This window comes from Heterocephalus glaber, unplaced genomic scaffold (genome assembly GCF_053883595.1).
Source record: "Heterocephalus glaber isolate CG9 unplaced genomic scaffold, H.glaber_assembly_v1.0 deba00000546, whole genome shotgun sequence".
In the NCBI taxonomy this organism is placed as follows: Eukaryota; Metazoa; Chordata; class Mammalia; order Rodentia; family Bathyergidae; genus Heterocephalus; species Heterocephalus glaber.
The window spans coordinates 3448187-3469140 of record NW_028258147.1 but is presented as its reverse complement, the minus strand read 5'-3'; the positions used below and the strand labels follow the sequence as shown (position 1 = coordinate 3469140).

Below are 20954 nucleotides of genomic sequence, written 5' to 3'. Positions count from 1 at the left end.
GCACAGGAGGCAAAATGATCCAGTGTGCCTCTGCTCTCACCTCTCTTAAGGGATGCTGCCCTTTGAAGTTCCTGGTAAGCTATTAATTGAGCAAGAGTCAGAGCGAATGAGACTTGCAGATGAATTCCAAATCTTGTCCTCACCAATAACCTTGGGGAAAATATCTTAAATCTAAATGTCTCAAGTCCCTCAAAAATGAAATAGAAATTGTGTGTGTATATACACTAACACATTTATTTTTATTTATTTATTTTTCAGGGATGGTGGTACTGGAGGGGATTGAACCCAGGTAATGCTGAGCTACATCCCCAGCTCTTTTTATTTTAAGACAGGGTGTCAATGAATTGCCCAGGCTGACTTTGAAGTTGCAATCTTCCTGCCTCGGCCTCCCAAGTACCAGGAATTACAGGCATGCACCACACCACCTCGCAGAAACTGCATATTTAAATAATTTAAAAGCAAAAGCTTAAAGTTACTAACTTTATTTTTGGCATTCAAAACACACTAATACTCCACACATATCCAAATAACTGGGATCGAATATCTATGGCAAGAAAGTCAACACTCAGCCTATATAACCAGGGGGAGAATTTTAATAAAATTCTAATCAAAGTACTAAAGTGCACCAAAAAAATAGGAAAATTTTCTAAAAATTATCTTTACATCCCCAGTAAAAGAACCCAGCATAACCGCTGTTACCCTGAACATTTTTCCCTGGATAATTATAGCGTTTACACCCAAACTGATCACTTTTACTCTCTTTTACACAAAACTATGGAGTTTGAAACTTGTTGATTATTTCAAAATTACAATCTCAGCTGTACCCTCTGCCCTTGGGCAGAACTGCACTTATATTTGGATGCCAACGGAAGCTTTACCTACTTCTTCTGTTCATTTTTCTCCATACCCTAAATTCAAAACCTTTTTCTCTTTTACCATAAAATCTCAACTGTCACAGTTTAAAGCACAAAGAAAACAGAACTGAAAAGCACACAGCTCAAAATTAATCAATTCTTCCTCTTGATCGCTTCACTGGTGCATTCCGGACAAAAAGGAGACCGGGGATGAAAAGTGACATTTTAGTCAAATAGTCACTTAAATTTGCAAAAAACAAAATTTATGCACTGACCCACCCTATTTTGTATTTGTGTTGTTTTTCTAGACAGTCTGAGGTTTTACGAAATCAAAAATTGTAAGGTAAGTAGAAAAAGAAAATCCAAAGTAAGAATGACCTTCCCTACAAAGTCTTGATTAGAGACTGAGAAAAACTACCCAGATCTAATTCACTTATGCGCCTCCAGCAATTAACATTGCCTAGTACATACTAGGTGTCTGATAAATCTGTGATGGAGAAAAAATGCAGAAAGAGGCCAAAGTACCCACTGAGCTAACATTCTCACCAAAAGCTGCACAAAAAATTAGTGCAGTATCTGAAGCCAAGACCTTCCTCCACTTGACACTGAAGTCACATTGCATAATGTACATGTAACCTAGGAATATTTTAAAGCTGATTATTAATTTTTCTATTTAAAATGATACAAGAGTTGCTGATTGTATTAGTCCTTTCCTGTTGCTGGGACAAAATGCCTGACATAGACAACTTAGAGGAGAAAATGGTTTATTTGGCTCCCAGTTTCAGAGGTGTCAGCCCATGGTCAGGTGGCTCCAAGGTGGAAACATCACGGCAGAGAGGCGTAGTGGAGCAAAGCTGCTCACTCATGGCATTCAGGAAGTAGAGTGCAGGAAGAGAGCCAGAGATGAAAGACCAGGGACCAGATACAGTCCCCAAGAACATAACTCCATGACCCACCCAGACATACCATAATCTCTCAAGTCAATCTCAATGACAATCAAGATTAACTGTCACACTGATATTACAAACCCTGTAGTTAGTCTTGATGCTTCTCTCAAACCCTCAAACTTAAAATCCTAGTAATATTATTTCCAAAATGATCCTTACATCTATTCTCTGCATTCCTGCCATCACTGCCCTAACTCAGGCACCACCTGTTCTCACCTGCATTAATGCAAGGCCTTCTCACTGGTCTCTATGCTTCAAGTCATGTCTTCCTCTTTCTACCCTTCTTCACTCTTCACTAGAGAGCTACCAAATGTCTTTCTAACCATTTCATTGCCCCCTTCAAACTTTGGTATATATCAAGTCCAGGATTCTTTACAGACATAATCTCCATAATCTCAGCTCTGCCAACTACTTCTGCGGCATCTCTCCACTCTCCTTACCCTCTACTTCCCACTCAACAATTCTTTGTAGTGCCTACTGTCTCCACAAATCTAAGCTTTTGCCTACAATATCCTAGGCTATACCATCCCTACTCCTCAATATGGGGTGGGGGGTACTAATTCCTAGTCATACTTCAAGATTCAGCTCTGGCATCATTTCCCTAGAAAATCCTTCCCATTCTTCTCCACTTTTTTCCAGGACTTGAGTAGATCCAATTATTCATTTATTCTATCAACTGTTTGCTATTTGTTTGGCACTGGCATATACTAGGTATTTAAACATATGTCAAACAAATAATGCAGGTAGAGAATGAGCTAAAAGACAAAGATGCTGGTTTTTCAAAAGGGAGAATTCTCACAAAACTATGAGTAGTTTGGCTTTATAACAGAAAGAACCCTTCTAAGCATTACTGTCATTATCAGGATCAGCAGCAGCATTAGTAGACTAGGGATTGAACCTAGGGCTTTGGGCATGCCAAGCAAGATTCCTGGCCCTTATTTTATTTTGAAGTAGGGTCTTGCTAAGTTGCCCAAGAGAGGCCCAAACTTGTAATCCTTCTGCCTTAGTTGCCAGAGTAGCTGAAATTACAGGAGTATGCCACCACACCAGGTGTAAACATTGATTTTTAATGTATCTGTCTTCTGCATTATACAGTGAATCCCTTAAGGACAGGACTTTGTCTTTTTCATTTATACATCCTTAATATCTAGCACAGTAATTTCCATGCAGTAAGCACTTAATACAAGTTCTGTTCTAAGAGTAAAGGAAACTCATGTTTAAGTTTTTAAGCTTCAGAACATTTAAGCAAATACTGCCTTATGTAAGTACATTAAAGTTAAGAGTTTAGATTTTTAAAAACTGAAATACTGAATAGTTCTGTAATTAATAAAAAGAAATGACTAACATTAACCAATATAATTTAGTAAGTCAGAAAAGAGTGAATTAAAATTTTAATTGAGATTTTAAGAAATAAATCAAAAATGGCTGCAAAGGCAAAAATGACATGAGCCCACTATTCTTTAACAGAAAAACATCTAGTGACACAGAAAGTATTAGGTTACACATACAAGGCCTTAAAGGTACACAAAATGCCAAACTGCATTAACTTTACAGATTTCTTGATCCTGTCCTTTTCTTAGTCTTCACTTTACAGAGATGCTTTCCTGCTCCTACCGTAAGAAGCATACCTTGAAGGTAAATTTCATTTAATGTTTTCAGAGGTAAAAATCATCCATGAACTGCATCCCCAAAACCTCTGGATAAAATCAGCTGATTAAAATACTAGCATTTCTTCCAAAGGGGAAAACTGTGATCCGATCCTTTAAAATGTCAATGGCTGGGGCTGGGGATTTAGGTCAGTGGTTTCGCCACATGCTGTGCAAGCGCAAGGACCTGAGTTCGATCCCTGGTACCAAAAAAAAAAAAAAAAAAAGAGTGGTAAAATGTCAATGGCAGGGCCATTATGAGTCTACCCTTCAAAGTATTCCAATAAAGTTAGCTGCCAGGACAACTGTGCAAGGAAAAAGCATAGTCTCACATCTAAAGAGACAAGATTTAGTGTCAGCAGTTAATGAGGAGGGAAAATTGGGGGTAAGGGAGTAGTTTTCCTTCACAGCACTGATTAAGCACCCCTAATCTGCAAACTGGATATGCTGCAAAATCCAAAACTTTTTGAGAGATGACAAAATGCCACAAGTGGCGAATTCCACATGTGACTTCATGTAAGAGATCACCGTCAAAACACGGATGTGATAAAAATATTGGGTAAAATTTTCTTTGGACTATATTTATATGGTATATATGAAATATGGATGAATTTCAGGTTTAGGCTGAGGTCCCATCCCTAAGAGATCTCATTATATAGACAAAAATATTCCACATTCTAAAAACTCCAGAACATTTCTAGTCCCAAGCATTTGGGATAGGAGATGCTCAACCTGTATCAACATCACATCAGACAGCCCCGCCTCCCACTCCACTTCTGAAAGACAGTTTTCTATTTACTGCCAATGTGTGAAACCCAACCTTTACATTCTTGCAGGCAGCAACATTTAGACTTTAAATAAAGAGGAACAAATCAATGCTTGGTCATGTTTCAAAGAGCCCTACATACTGGAGTTAAAAATAGCAGTCCCAGGTGTGGTGGTATACACCTGTAATCCCAGCACTCTAGGAGGCTGAGATAGGAGAACTATAAATTCAAGCCCAGCCTGGGCAACTTAGCAAGAACTTGTTTCAAAATTAAAAATTAAAAAAAGGCTTGGGATGTAGCTAAGTGCAAAGTCCTGAGTTCAATACTCATTACTGAAAATGAATGAATGGGTGAATAAAGAAACAACAGCAACATGTGCCCAGCACTCAGAGTAGTATAATGTTAACTTTCTGGGTTGACTCTCACAATAACTATGGGTTTTAAAGATGCTCATCTCTCCAGTGAGGATCAAGGGACTGTGAGATAATATCAGGCTCAGAGTCTGCACCATACGATTCTGTCTCGGAGTGTGGTAGGATGCATATGTGGAAACTCTAAAGTCTGTATAGAATATGCATTTATGCCTCTGAACCTTTATGAGAGATGAAAGAATTACATTATCTATTTTCTTGGTAATTTTTATATTGTCAAAATTTTCTATTAACAAGCTTGTATTATTTTAATCATTAGGGGAAAACTCTTTGAAATACATTCAATCATTAAAAAGTAACCATACAAAAACATTATTAATATAAAAACTTTCACTATATAATCTAAATATTTTCAAATGTGAAGATGATTGTAAGAGCACAAAAGTACGTACACTGATTTGGGAAATACATTCACATAATGAATATAAATGTCTTATACAAATTTAGTGGAAAATAAAGCTAATTACAAATAAATCAAAGTATTAACAAAATCATCTCCATATATTGGTACTTTTAGTTGATATTAACATTTTTTGGATTTATTTTCTGATCTTTATCCAACAAGTACATGTCTTCTACAACAGCAAAATAAAAATAAATGGATATATTTGGTAAATAAATTGGGAATTATTACCTAGTTTGTCCTAGTCAGCTATGTTGCTAGGGCCGTGATATAAAAATATCCAAGTACAGTCAAGTCAGAAAAAGACTCTCTGAATCAGATCTCATCCCATTGCATACATTCTACTTTTAGTCCCTAAGTCCTCTGAGGACTCTATCTCACCAATATTATGATAGATGGTGAAATTCAGGAGTTATGAGTACTATAATTTGCGATATACTATACAATCTCAGAATCAGTATGAAACAAATACACCAAATAGATTGCACAGTACCAGTTTCTTATATTTGACCAGCTAAATTAAAAAAAAAAAAGACAGGCAACAGATAAGATTTATTAGGTAAAAAAGAGAAAACAGGCTAAAGATAGGGTGTTTGAACCAAACCATATTCAAGAACTATTTTCATACTTCTACATTTTGTTGCAAAAACTCCTCTTTTTAAACCTTGTGAGGTGTGTAGGTGTACAGCTGTGTGTGTGTGTTTAATGAGTTTTTGAATCTTAAACTGAGTGAACAAGACAATATGTCAAATTCAGGTCAAGAGAGGTCAAGAGAAATGTATTTCGAGGATAAGATGAAAATGGCAATGGACAGAGAGAAAAAGCCTACCAAAGATTTTGCCCACTCCCAACTCCATCCCTTCCTCCTCAAACTTGAGCATTTTTCAAACTGACCTTTCTTGGTTATCACCTCTTTCTGGCATCACTATTTACCCATGCAGCCTGGCCCCTAGTAGTCATTGAAGAAATTGGTTCATGAGACACTGCTTTCCCTTTCATTTTCTCTATTTGATCATAGGTTAGTTTTTCAAAGAAAAGATCAAGGTAAAGAACACGAGAGAACAGTTCACAATAATTTATTACATGTTTTGCATAGAACTAGAAGAAAGAAGTTCAAAGTTTCCTCACACAAAGAAATAATAAATGTTCATGAACAGTGAAAAGCTAACTACTTTGATTTGATCATTCTATGTTGTATACATATAATGAATCATCATATTGTACTCCATAAACATATACAATTATTATGTGTCAACTTAAACTGAAAGAAAAAAATGGCGGTCTTCCAAAAATTAACGAATGTTTGAGGCAATTACAGCAAAAGAGAAGGGGCAGGGACAAAGAGATAGACTGGCTAGCCAAGAAGTTAACACTTTTCTTACAAAGTATTAGAAATTCCCAGTTGCCTGCTGAAGTAGGACCTCAGGTATTCAAAGCCTTAAATTATAAAGCCTCATTTTCCCTCTCCCTTGCATTCCCAGCTGTGTCCCAACAAGGACTGGAGGTTCTGAGAAGGTGTATCTGGGAAGGCTGAAGTGAGGGCTGCACAGTCAGGACTGCAGGCTTCAACCCAAACAGCTCCATTTTTATCTAATAATGGGCAATTATTTAATAAATTATGTGGACTATAGAGGATGAGCATTATTTAGCCATTAAAAATTAATTTTGGAAAAAAAATTCCATGATGTAATAAAATGTTCATGATGCTACACACTATATATAGTATGATCCATATTCTAACATATGTAATAAACCTAGAAAAATATTCTACAGGGAAATACACTCCAGTGTAAACCATGTCAGAAAGACGGATTTATGGGTGCCTTTTAAACTTTCTTCTTTCCTATGAATAATCTTTTCTTAAAGAATAAATATTTATATAATCTTTTTAAAACTTAAAATATCTTTCTTAAAAGTGATTCCCTTAAAAAAGATTATTCCCCAAGGCCCTTGCTTGACATTTTCTCCTTTCTAAAGCCCGGAGTTGTCTGACCAAACCTTCAGCCACCTTTGCTGCAATGTTCCCAAACAGAATACCAGATAGTTGCCAGCAAGAAGAGAAAAAAGGCTAGGATGATGGTCCCAGAGCTTTCAGAGATAATAAAACCAAAACCAAGGTAGTAAAAAGCAAACTCATTTCTCCAGGCTCTGGGTTCAATGACCACTACTAACAAAAAAGAAATATTGAACCCAGAGCCTTCTTTCTCTGGGGACGAGCTATATCCCCAGCACTTTTTATTCTTTTATATTCTGAGACAGGATCTCACTAAGACACTAAGTTGCACAGGATAAGCTTGAACTTGTAATCCTCCTGCCTCAGATTCTAACAGTGCTGGGATTATAAGCATGTACTTCCTGGCCCAGGTTTACTTCAACATATCTGAAATTACCTGCTTTAAAGTCCTTAATGTTTTAATCTTGTCAGCTACTTATAAAGGGCAAAACTCAAGAGAATCTAAGCAAAAAAGAACATGAATATCATCAACACTGAAAATTGGCATAGATGTGCTCATTTTGTTAGGCAGCACATAAATTAAAAATTGGCAGAGTACTCAGCTTTTCCCAAACATCAGGGATTTCCATGTAAGCAAGAGTTCTTTACAACTTACCAAGTGCTTTGCCTTCGAGCGTTCTTCTTCATTTGATATCCTCTCTCGAAGGATAGCTCTGGTTAACTGCTCACTGGCTGCAGCCCTCTCTCGGTCTAGGTCCTTGCTTTTCTTTAGTCTGAAAAGAAAGGTCTCACTTAAGAAAAAGAAAAATCATTACTTGACATTAATTTTGTTAAATAAAATAAATAAGAAGATAAGAATACACAGCTGTGTCAATAGCTGAAAGTATCTTGGCCCTTACTCTACAAAAGAAGGTACAAAAGTAAATTCCATGCAGCCTTTACCTACACATTCAAATAACAGAATTCAAACAGGTATAAGTTTACAAATTTGGCTGCCATACTATCTAGGTGTTACAAAGCTCTTCTTATATAAAACTGAAATCTCTCCACCTAAAAATTATTTCAGTGGTGATTCTGTCTGTCTTCTGGAAATTTAAGTAATAAAACTAACAAATCACCTTTGTGACAAGTAGCTGAAGGTCTGATTATTTACTCAATATGCACCAAACATTGTGGTTAGCCTTGGGATAGAGTCATGGACAAGGTGGACAGTTCCCTGTCCTTACAGATTCTTACATTACAGTAGGGATGAACTAACATCACAGTGGAGACATCTTCCCATCCAATGTATTACATTTTTCATCCTCCTATGTAAATACGGCAATATCTTTCAACAGCAGACCCCTCTATTTGCAGAATGACGCTAATTTTTCTTCTTACATCCTAACTACACCTAATATTCCAGACATGGTTGAGCAAAATAAGACAGGAGAACATGGATCTATACACAATACTAATTCTATTAAGAAAGCATAACATTGCATTAAATTTACCGGTATCTTCGTCACACAATTAGATCATACTAAGCTATAATCCACTAAAACCCCTCATTGTATATGATAAAGATAAATTACTTTGGCAACTACTTTTGCCATAGTGTCTGGCACAGAAAGGCATATATATATAGTAATCACTGAATGAGAGAACATTCCACTGTCATCTCAGGGGTAAAGATTTTCTGATTGTCTTTTCTTGTTTGAGAGACTAACCCCTCTATAGTATTATATCCCAAAAAAATATAAGATGTGCTTTAAAAGGAAAAGGTAAAATTGGTATATTGGTATAATTCTGAATGAACTCTTATAAGTGAATGAAAGAACCAAATTCTACTCAGTACTAGTATTATAGTATTATATTCCCAAAAAATACAAGATGTGCTTTAAAAGGAAAAGGTAAAATTGTTATATTGGTATAATTCTGAGTGAAATCTTGTAAGTGAATGAAAGAACCAAATTCTACTCAGTACTAGCCTATCAAATTTTAGTTTTAAAAGGATTCCTGAGAAGAACTAAAGAAGATAAAATTTGTTGTTACTATTTTTAATTTGCACATCATTCTGATACTCAGGAATTCTCAGAAATCAATTATAAGACAGCCTTATAAAATTTATTCCAAGACACAATGCTTCTTCCCTAAAATGTAAACCTCTGTTGTTTCGTATTGAAATTTTTAAAAAGAACAAAAGCAAATTATAATCTGCAATTTGAAATAATGCTAAAGCAACCTTTCGGAAACTTCCTAAGCAGGAAACACAGTGATATATATATATGTACAAACCAAACTTCTCTGAATTATTTTATAAAGGCCATATAATAAATTCAGCAACATCAATGCTGTCAACACATTAACTCCACTTTATTGTAAGAAAACACCAACAATTAAAAACTGTCACTTCCTCAGAGGAGCAAAACCATCACCTTGGATCTTGCTAGAAAGGAAAATGCTCAGACACCACCCCACACCTACTGAATAGAAACTGTGAGAGTAGTGTCCAGCAAGCTGCCTTTCAATAAGCACACCAGGCAATTCTGATGGATGCTAAAATTTGAGAGTCACAGTTCAATAAACAAACCCTAGAAATCTATCAAAGGAAAGTAATATCAAAATGGAGTGATCCACATGAGAATATTGTAACTGCTGAGGTTACTGAATCAGATTACAAACCTGTGCATTTAAAGCACTAGTTTGGGCATATCAGGAACATTTATGGATCATCTACTACACACCAAGCATTGTTATCGGCATTTCATACACACATAAATACATTAATTCATGACATAAAAATTAACTCCAGGCAACTATACTTTATCAAATTATTTGCTGCATCAAATTTTAAAGTACTACTTAAACAATAACTGACTTTTTTCTAATTGAGTTTATCTGCATGTGGCATAAATTTTTGTGACAACAGTTTTAAGTGGTTCAACTTAAAGAAATGTAAGATCATAAAATTTTGGCAAGTTAATGAAAACAAAGCAAAAATATGAGTACAAAGGTTATTTAGCTTGCCATGCTTCATAACAATGAATGAATTCTGGAATCGGACCCAAGTCCAAACCAAGCTCTGCCCCCTACTAGGTGAAAAAGTACTCTCCTCAACTTCCCTTAGTCTGCTACTCTCATGAATAAAATGGGTTGATGTAACACCTACCTTATAGGGTCTACATGACATTGCACTTAGCAAAATGTGTATATTAGGATATGCCCTAAACAAATATTAGGGGCTATGGTTTATACGTAGATGAGCCCCCAAAGCCCCCTATGCTCAAAGGTGGGGCTTTTAAGGTGTTTGGATAGGGGGGTGGTATGGAAGGTAGGTTCTGGTCATTCGCAGGTCACTGTGGGTGTGACCTGGAAGAGAATATCTCTCTTTCTGGCTCCTCCCTTGACTCTCTCTGGCCCCTGCCTGCCATGTGATGTGCAGCTAGTCGTCCTCCATGTTCCTGTGTTGTGCCATCCTGGTTTTGGAGCCAACAGACATGCAACCACTGAGGCTACTGAAACATGAACCAAAATAAACCTCTCTTCCTTTATATAGTGAGTGTTAGGTACTGTGTCCCCCCAAAGAGAAAAGTGACTAAGACATTAGGTAAGTAGTGGTAATAATAATAGTACCCATTACAGGGTCAAGAATACAGAGAAAGCAACAATTTTCTGAAATGAAGAAAATCTCTACATTCACTTAATACACTGTGACTACATAACAGCTTTGTCTTTTCCATCTTCTCTCCCAATATTCCGCCAACAAGAAGTTCTGCTTTATTTTTATGATCTTCAAAAACTTCTGCAATTGAAAACTTACTCTTGACTCCAGCAGTACTTCTCTTTGACATGCTTTTTCCTTCCTTTCTCACTTGCCTGTAAGATCCTTTGCTGACTGCTCTATCCTTATTACTGTACCTGCCACATAATAAACACTCAACAAAAACTTAAGTGCATGTATATATGTATGAATGAATGAGTGGCATATTTCTAAACATATACAAAAGTAACAAGCCTCAGAAAACAGCACATTGAGGGATATTAGAAATAACTAGGAAGACAAGCTGGACCCTACAATGGCCTAGCCACCTTGGTACATGCTGGACATATATGATATAATTCAGACAATATTAAATGACCTACCACAGAAGATGGCAACACCAGAACATCCTACATCTAAATGTGCTTGACTCTGAGGTGCCCAGGTTGTCACAAATTCACTAAAAATAAAATTATTTTTTCTTAATAAATTCTCCCAGTTCCTTTCATTTATCTTTACAAATACAGCTGCACACATTCTCAGTTTATTTTAAAGGAATGTCTGTTCTTTGTGGTGATTGTTTAAGAAACAGAATTTTGTATATTCAGGGAGCTTGGCAGTAGGTACCAGGCCAAATTTTCATTTCGTATCAGCAACTTAGCTACATAATCAAATAATTGTTTTCTCCACCTTAAAATCTTGAGGTTGAAGGGCCGGGGATTTAGCTCAGTGGTTCCTCCGCCTGCTTTGCAAGCGCAAGGTCCCGAGTTCGATCCCTGGTACCAAAAAAAAAAAAATCTTGAGGTTGAACTATATAATCTTAAGGCCCCCTGCAGCTAATCATTTTACAAATGTCATACCTTAAACATGCTATTCTCCATGCCATAAAATTCTCGAAAAAGATATTTGCAGGAGATAAATGAGAGGTATTATCTACAAATTTTAATACTACTATAATTTTCATTCAATGGACACATATTTCTACTCTGATTCTTAGATTTTTCTATTTAACAAAAATTGTACACTATGTAAGAGTAAATGGATTCATCAATTCATTCAGTAGCTAATCACTGTGTTCCAGGCTCTATTCTGATTACTGGGAAAATAATGGTGAACAACAGACACAGTATTTGCTCTCATGAAGCTTAATGATTAAGTTACAAATAACAAATGCATTTTTTCTTTTTAAAATTTTTTTATTAGTAGATGTTTACATTCCCTGTGGGAAGCTGGTACACGTATATAATACATTTTAATTTCTCTTTTCATCCTCTTTCCCTTCCCTCCTTCCCCGATCTCTTGATCTCCTTCCCTTTTTTTTTTCCCCTTTGGTACATGTTTGCAGTACATAATGTTTACATTCCTACTATGATAGGACAGCTATTTGACTTGATGTCTAAAGGACATTAGCCAAGCCACATGGGGAAGGAAAAAGTGTCTTAGGCAGAGAGAAAACATCAATTGGGTCTACAAGCACTCAGAACAAACTTCCTTTGAAGTTCTGTGATAGCTTTAATGCGTACCAGAAGTTTAAAATCATCTCTGCAAAAAACTTTTATATTCAAATTATTTGGTTGGGTAGTTTCAGATAAATGGTGCGCTAATTAAGGTTTCAATCTGTCCAGTGTCTTTAGAAGTAAAAGCTACAGATTAGAAACTTATAAATTATACTATTCCTTTTTTCCCCAATTTCCCCTCCAAAATATTTGTTTACAGACATTTTTTCTATCATAAGCTTCATCTTTCATTGATTCATTTAAACTGTTTAATGATCTATAACCACTTTGTAAAGAAAACTACATGCCCCAAACCCCCAATTCTTTTCAGAATTGCCTCTCTGATTCCTTGGTTTTATATCCCATCAAGCTACTAAATGACCATCTATGAAAGGTAGGTGTACATGTGGTAAACCAATTTTTCTTTGAGCCACATGAGATGATCCTGATTTCTGAATCGCTGTAAGAACTACTCCCCCAATTGTAGAGTTCTAACATCAGAAGCAATGCTATTTCTCAAACACTCCCCAGGCAAAGGAGAATGACACTCTTATTGGCAATGAAAGATAACACCTGACTTGCCCTTTTAGGTGAAAAGAAGGCATGGGATGAAATAAGTCTTTCATTATTAATTTGGGTTCCCAAAGATTTAAGAATTATCCCCAAACAAAACTAAACATACCAAGTAGTTGAGCGAATACATTCCTTTTTTTATTAGCATTTCCCACTTATTATTTCAGATATCCTAGTCTAATATTTTTCTACATTAAGCCCCTGATTTAAGTTTCATTTGAATTTCCTTCTCTTAAATACGTATCTCTCCTCATTTAAATTCTCTAGAGTTTTAAGCAAAGAAATAGGAGTTCAGTGTAAACTTTTCTTATTTGCATTAAGTAATTGGATAGCTTGCCTAAGCTTAATGAAACAAATACACTAGTTGGTACTGCCCTTATACCCCAAGCCCTAGCAACTCAGCTATTTTTCTCAGTTTTATTCTCAGTCAGATGACAGACTTAAGATACACCATACACGGGCAAAATGAATTTCTAAAAACCAGCCAAATCTCCTCTAATTAGTATTACATGTCGTTTTAAATCAAAATTTTAAAAAGCTACTCGTATACATTCAACTCACATACATGTCTGCTATAAAGTCTAGTTCTATGTATTTCAGTCTTGCTCAAAACTAGCATTATTTCATTTTGAAGAACTTAAAAGTTTTAAGAAAGGAGAAGGTATTCTTTTTCTATCTTCAACTTTGCCATGTTTCACAAAGAGGCATTGCAATCCCTTTTTGAAATAAGAAAAACTGAGACATACTCCAAGGCAGCAAACACCCTGATCTGATAACCAAGCCACATTCCTTAAACCACCTAAAGGCAGTGATGGCAAACATTTTAGCGCTTTCAATGATAACAAGCAGCCTGCACCCTACTGCAGCACACATGCCATAGGTTTGCCACCACTGATCTAGGAAGTAATCTCCCTACAAGACTTAGTTTCCATTATATTGCTCATCTTTGTGATCATATAAACATAGTTTTGAAATCCTGTATTATTCATAGCTATTTTAAAATACGTTCATTTTTATTTGTTTTTAGTACATCAAGTCAGAGTTTGCGGAAGTCTAAGTTATTACTAGCTCTTTCCTAAAGAAGTGGATTTTAATAGCCCTAAATGTTTATCTGAATTTGGATGCTACTCATTTGGCCATTTACAAATATTCAGATTTATCTTCATGTAGGTTGAAATATAAGTAATTCTATACAATTCTAAGTTAGAAAATTACTTTATCATGTAATATATAAGGCCATTATAGTCCTGAAAGAAAGTTGATAAGAACCTCAGATAATGTGTTAGAATAAACGGGAAATTGCAATTGTTAGAGATAAAGTGATCTGACTAAATGATTTATTTAAAATTGAACTACTGCCATTATACAGATAATATTGCACTGTTCTTAACTCAAAAAGACTGTTTCAAACATTGGAAAAGAAAAATGAGGGACTACAACCTGAATGGTCATTTTTTAGTGCTAATGATAAATTTTATTTTAATGCATCATACTTTGTCAGAACATGCTGAACTAGCATTCAAATTACTGTTTGCCATTCACTTTCAAACAGAAAAGCTGAGCTGGGTAATTCAATGAGATAATTATTAAACTATTAAAAAATAATGTCAGAACAAGTATACAGCTTTCCATTTATAAGACTTTACAAAAATAAAAGTACATAGCAAGTTTAAAACTTCTCAGCTCAAATTATTTCAAATCCTAGAAGAAAAGTGCATTGATATCCAATATAAACACAGAAACATGAATGTACTTTGATACAGCCTTGTTAAATTCATATACAATATCTGTATGTATGACAGATAAGAACTAACATTTTATTGAGCTGACTTTGTGCCAGACACAGTTCTAAGCACATTACATTACAGGTGTTAACTCATTTAATCCTCACAACCCAATTGAACAGATTATTATATTTCAGATGAGACACTGAGGCCTAGAGAAATGACATAAAATTGAGATTTACAAAAGTTATAAGTAATTTACTGACTGTCACAAAGTCAGCGAGGGATGCAGCCAGAATTAAACTCAGTCAATTTGACTTCAGTGCCTGCATTCTTACAAAATACACACACATACATTAGACTATCAAAGGCACAGGGATAAGAGTTGTTTTAAGCACTACTGTAACCAAACATTAAATAGTGTCTGGCTCTTCGGAAGTATTCAGTAAATATACATTTGAAAGAATAAAGTATGAGCATATTTTAATAAAGATTATGGAATACAGGTAATCTTTATATAATGATAATCTGGTAAATTCTCTTTAGAAAATGGCAATTCAGCAATAAATAGCACTGTCTTAGAAAGCTGAATAATCTGCAAGCAGATACTAACCCTTAAATGCCTAGTGACCCATTTTTAGAATCTCCATAACAAAGGAACATAATGAAGTGTGTTCTCTTCAAATTCTTGTCCTTTGAATTTTTCTAGGTAACATATATGAATTTCATGCAAAAATTCAAAAAATTTCAATCTTTGGCATAAACGTGTTAAAGCAATAGTGCTTGACCAGCATTAGAAACTGGTTCTGAAAATAACCAAGAGGGTAATCTATATTTCTACGTAAATATCATTTAAAATGCATGCAGGATTTAATAATCAAGACTTCTGTTATACTTTGGATCTTCAATGTCCCCAAAAGGTCCGTGTGTTAAAGGCTTAGTCCCCTACTAAAAGGAAATGGTGGAACTTTCAAGAAGCAGAGCATAGTGGGAGGTCTTTAAATCAGTGGCAGAAAAGGGCTAAGACCCTAGCCCTTTCCTTTTCCTCTCTTTTGGTTCCTGGCTGATGATCAGGTGAGCAGATTTTCTCGCCACATACTGCCACCATGATGTACTTTCTTTCCACCAACAGGGCCTATCATAAACAATCAAGCCTCCAAAACCATGAACCAAAGTAAACGTTTTCTCTGAATAAGTTTATCATGTTAGGTATTTGCAATAGTAATGGAAAGCTGACTAACATGCTTTCCTTTCCACAGTAACACTGTAAAAAAAAAATTTACTTTAACTCACACTAAAATTTTGTTACAATCTGAACATTTGCCTCTGTACCTTCAAAATAATGCAAAAAGAAAAAGAACTCAGGCCCAAATTAAAAGCTTAAATATACCTGGGGATTATTCTTAGTTGTAATCCTAAATAGTTTCATCTCCCAATACAATACATACAATTTTGCCCCTAAAGTTCTTGTTTCAGCTCTCATTGGTGAATAAAATACCACTTGTCTTGGATTTCCTTCTTCTTAGCAACCATTTTCTCTTACTTCACTTATAACTGAAAAGTATCTTGATTTTAGTTCACAAGTTAATGTTACCACAAACATGACATCAGCCATGCAACCACTCTCCCTTAGCAATTCATAATAAAACTCTCTAGAAGGAAGTTACACAACACCCCAAAGCACTCATGTCTTCCCTCACTGGAATAACCCATGGCTAGTTCTTTGCCTGGCATCCTCCCCCCACCCCCCCATACCAGGGATTGAACTCAGGACTTTGTGCTTGTGAGGCAGGCGTGGCACCAGTGAGCTAAATTCCCGGCCCTGCCTGGCATCTTAAAGATGATCAAGGGCCAGGGATTTAGCTCAGTGGTTCTGCCACCTGCCTCGCAAGTGCAAGGTCCTGAGTTCGATCCCCAGTACCAAAAAAAGATGATCAACCTTTTATCTTAAAGTATGTATTGATTATTGTAAGTCAAAATACAGCTAAATAATAGTGGTGGAGGTAAAGAGGCCCACCATTTAAACTGTGTCATATCAACAGGGCTTGAAATATCTGATTCATAGAAATTAAGGAAGGAAATGTTCATGCATGACCTGTTACTATTAAAGATTTATTCAGAAAGTATCCTCACCGGTCCCTTTGCATCCCTGGCCTACAACGGCATTTCCTGGATGGATGCCACAGCTATTTAGTCACATGGTGGAGGAAAACAGTTATGAATTCAGCTGGAAGAAAAAAAAAAACTTGAGGGCAAATGGAGGCATCCCTAGGGTAAATCTCCTTCATCAGCACCCACTGGGCAAACTATAAAGTACTCCATGGGCTGGGGATTTAGCTCAATGGCATCATGCCTGCCTGGCAAGTGCAAGGTCCTGAGTTCAATCCCTGGTACCAAAAAAACAACAAAAACAAAACAAAACAAACAAACAAACAAATAAAGTGCTCCAGCAAGTCTCCATTTCAAGGCAGCCTCGGCCTTGAGCAGATGACAGTGTGGAATGGCAGCGACCAGAAAGACATAACTGCGTTCCCATACAGAGGACTCTAAAGTTGGAGACAATCTCAGTATATTTATAGACCACATATAACCAAGCCTTTTACATCATTTTGCACTCGTGTTCATTTTCCATAAAGGATATATTTTTCCATAACACATATTTGAAATTATGTCACTGGTAAACTGGTAAGTCCTGTAAAATGTTTGGCCAGCAATAGAGAACACATGCCCATTCTAAGACACATCAGTACTTCTTTTCTATTTCAAAGGATATTCTGGCTTGAGCCAAACTGCAACTTCTCACCCTCCAGCTGCACAGAGCCTCTCACACATGGAGCTGGCAGAGATGGTATGGGTAGACTATGGTTCCCCCACATATACACATGCATGCACCAACCAATTCACTCTGTCCTTCTTACAGGAATGCTCAATGTCAAAACTCAGTATGCCTCTCCATCAAGCCCAGAGTAAACACATAAGGAAAGAATAATTACACAAAGTCCTTCATTTTATTAAATCTAGTAGTCTTCAAATTTTTCAGTACTTATCATTCATATATTAAGCTACTTTGATGGACACATAAAGGTTAATGACTTGTCTTTATAAACCTTGCTCGTGATCATTATATAATTGTGCTTCTGTATTCTGTTTAAGGCTTATAACCTTCAACTGTACCTTTTCTTCTATTTCTTTGTGTTTGGTACAGCTTTGGTAATCCATTAATTTTTAACCTTTATTAAGGTTACAACAAATTATCTTTATTGCATTTGATATAAATAATATATGGCGTGTGTGTGTGTGTTAATAATCTCACAGCCTCGATCTTTACATGCATGAGTAACCAGTCACAATTATTAGCAGAATAACTGAAATATTTATTTCTTCCATTTTATATTGTTTACTAATATTTTTACTTTGTTACCTCTTTTTTTCCTCTCCTTGCTTTTCTGGTTATATCAAATCGCGATATACCCTAATACCAACAATGGTGTTTTTCTATTCTATTACTCAAACCATCTGAACCCTCAGTTTTTTCCCTAATATTGTTCCAAAGCATAGCCTCTACTCTTTTTCTCAACTACTGCCCCAGCAGACCCTGTAAGATGAAATTATCTGAAATTTTTGACTTTCCCCCCAATCTACCTCTTGGCTAAGAAACCAGTGCTTTTAAGTTAATGCAATTTGTAGGTATTCTCTTCAAGTATTTCTTTTCAATGTCAAGAATCTTTATTAGTACTTTCTTTAGATGTTCCCGGACTATCATTCATGTACATAAGCCAAAACTGAGTCTCTTGGGTGCTTCATCTCCTCTTCATCTACCTCTATATTGAGGTCTCTGGTATACTTAACTTGGTTAATGCTCTCTTTAAAAGTATTCTCTTAAGATGGACTACTATGTTAGATAGTTTGCTGTGACACTTAGCTTTGCACCTCTCCTACCTTGCTTTGCCCCTGGGTCCCTGTTTTGTTCTGCCAATAAGAGGTGCTAGAGGGTGACCACATAACTAAAGGAAAAAACGGTCTCTGGTTTGCCGCTACCCCACCACTTGGGCCTCATTGCCTTACACCAGCAACAAAACCTGGCTCCTGTGGCAGTAGCTGAATCCAGCATACAGTTAATCCAAGCTAGCAGTCAATCTCACTGCATGCCACCCTTGTCACTATTCCCACCTACAGTCACACTCCTCAAATCAATCTTTCCTTAGGGCTCAGAGAACCCAGCCCCAGCCAAGATACATGTCCTTTTCAGAAGTCTAAACTGCAATGACACAAAGCCCTCACAAGCTCCAAAGTTTCAACAACTCTCACTTCTTCCTATTGTCCCCTGTTGCCAGGAGAGAGGTGGTGACTGCCTCCTGCCAGTACTATCTCTAAGGGGCCTGGGAGCTGTACTGTCCAAGATCCCCATTACCCATATGCAGTTACTGAGCCAAAGAATGTGGCTAAACCCAAACTGAGATATACTGTGAGTGCAAAATACGCACTGGATTTTGAAGACTTAGTATAACAAAGGATATGATAATATGCCTCACTAGTAAGTTTTATATTGATTACATGAGAATATTTTAGATACACTGGGAAAAATAAAATTATTTTTAACAATTTCTTTTTGATTTTAGACATAGCTAACTACACAAACTATTACTTTATAAACTTGTATAACTATACAAACTATACTTTAGACAAAGTTAACTATCTAGATGGCACACATTACACTTTAAACAGCACTGCCTTAGATTTAGGTTTTTGTTTTGTTGTTTTGTTTTTGCCTTTAGAGCTTTCAAACATCTCATTAGAAATTCTTACGTTAATTTCTCTGTAAAAATAACTGATGTGTTTTGTCTCTTTAATGGACTCTGCCAACTAGCTATTCCCATTAACAAAATCTCTAAATCTTTGATTATTTACGGCCCTTGTTTTCCTTTACCTGACAGGTGACTGAAAGCTCAGCAAAAAATTCTGGGATTTTGGTCCTTTTTCCCCAGGAATCTTAAGATGTCATTTCACCTTCAAGCTTCTAGCTTTGCAGAAGCAAACCCTAAACTCAGAATGATCTTGTTTCCTTTAGTTTCCATTAATTGTTCTTTCTGTCTAGAAGCTTGTAAGTTTTTCTTTATATCCTAAGTTTATCTTTCAGAAGTCTTAGCATCTATGACTAGGTGTACATCTTTTCTTATCAATCCTACCCAGAATAAAGTGTCTTTTCCATTTAAAGAATTCAGTCTTCATCTACCTCAGTGAAATGTTTTATATCATTTAATTATCACCTCTCCTAACTCTTCCTTTGTTTCCTTCTAGAATTTCATCTATTTTATCAAATACAGCAGTTATTTTTCCCTAACCTTTAATGTCTATAAAATCAAAATATAACTTAAAATTAATAGTAGCTTAGAATCAAATGACAATAGTCGTCAATGTTACAAATGTTAAAGTACCACTGAAATTTTCCTAAGAATCCTTGTGAGAAGCTGCCTTTTTGAGTGTTCTCACTTGACTTTTTGTGGCTGCTATGTCCAGTAGATGCCTCCTTATTTTAATCTTCCTACTCACTTGCACTTAGGTCCAGTTCCTGGGCTACTTTCACTAGAGTTATCTGCTGAATGATGGAAAAAGAAGCAGTCGCTGCCTGGGCATCCCAGTGTAAACCACCAGCTGACAAATCTGCAATCTCTTGTCAAGGGAACCTGGGGAAGATCTATATCAGTGATGGTGAACCTTTTAGGGCTTCCAAAGCTACAAACAGCCCTCTGCAGTATGCATGCCATGGGTTTACCACCACTGGTATGTGTTCCAGTCTCCCCACACTTTGCAGCTAAATCAGTTGACAGAGGCATGGAAACTTAAAGGTTTTCTCAAGAACATTCACACAGACTGGGAGCCAATCCCTTAGGCGCCTGTGCTACCTCAAATCTAAGTTAGTGGCTCACACGCATCACCAGACGCTCTTCTACCAGTAAGAAAAAGCTGGCAATTAGACTGAAACTGAGAGGAAAAGACAACAGAAGTCTGCCAACCCTCAAACTCACTAGAATCTTTTGTATATTATATCTTTATATTTTAACATTTAAGAGTTCAAGAATTTAATGGCAAATTCTTTTTCTTTTTCTGGTACTAGGGATCAAACTCAGGACCTTGCACTTGTGAGGCAGGCACAGTGCCACTGAGCTAAAACCCTGGCCCCTAATGGCAATATTAATAAAAAGCTAAATGGGAAAATCTTGGGCAATGTACATTAATTCTTAGCCTGAATTTTTTTGGGGGGGTACCAGGAATCAAACTCCAGTCCTTGTACTTACAAGGCAGGTGGCGGAACCACTGAGCTAAATCCCCGGCACTGTACATTAATTCTTACCAAAATATCTCTACATCATATTTTCACTATCAGGTAGCTACATTTTCCTCAAAAAAAAAACTGGG

General features: G+C 36.3%; 1 protein-coding gene across 6 annotated transcripts in view; it reads right to left on the bottom strand.

The window, feature by feature from the left end:
- The window catches only part of Chchd3 (coiled-coil-helix-coiled-coil-helix domain containing 3), a 276433-nt gene that overhangs the window by 171148 nt on the left and 84331 nt on the right, over positions 1-20954 (bottom strand). For all 6 annotated transcript variants that reach the window (XR_015448681.1, XR_015448682.1, XM_087204525.1 and 3 more), the window contains exon 4: positions 7658-7775. Coding sequence is in view for 4 of the 6 variants with exons in the window: in XM_087204525.1 (XP_087060651.1) it covers positions 7658-7775 (118 nt within the window). In the remaining 2 variants the exon portion in view is untranslated. The remainder of the gene's footprint in view (positions 1-7657; positions 7776-20954) is intronic.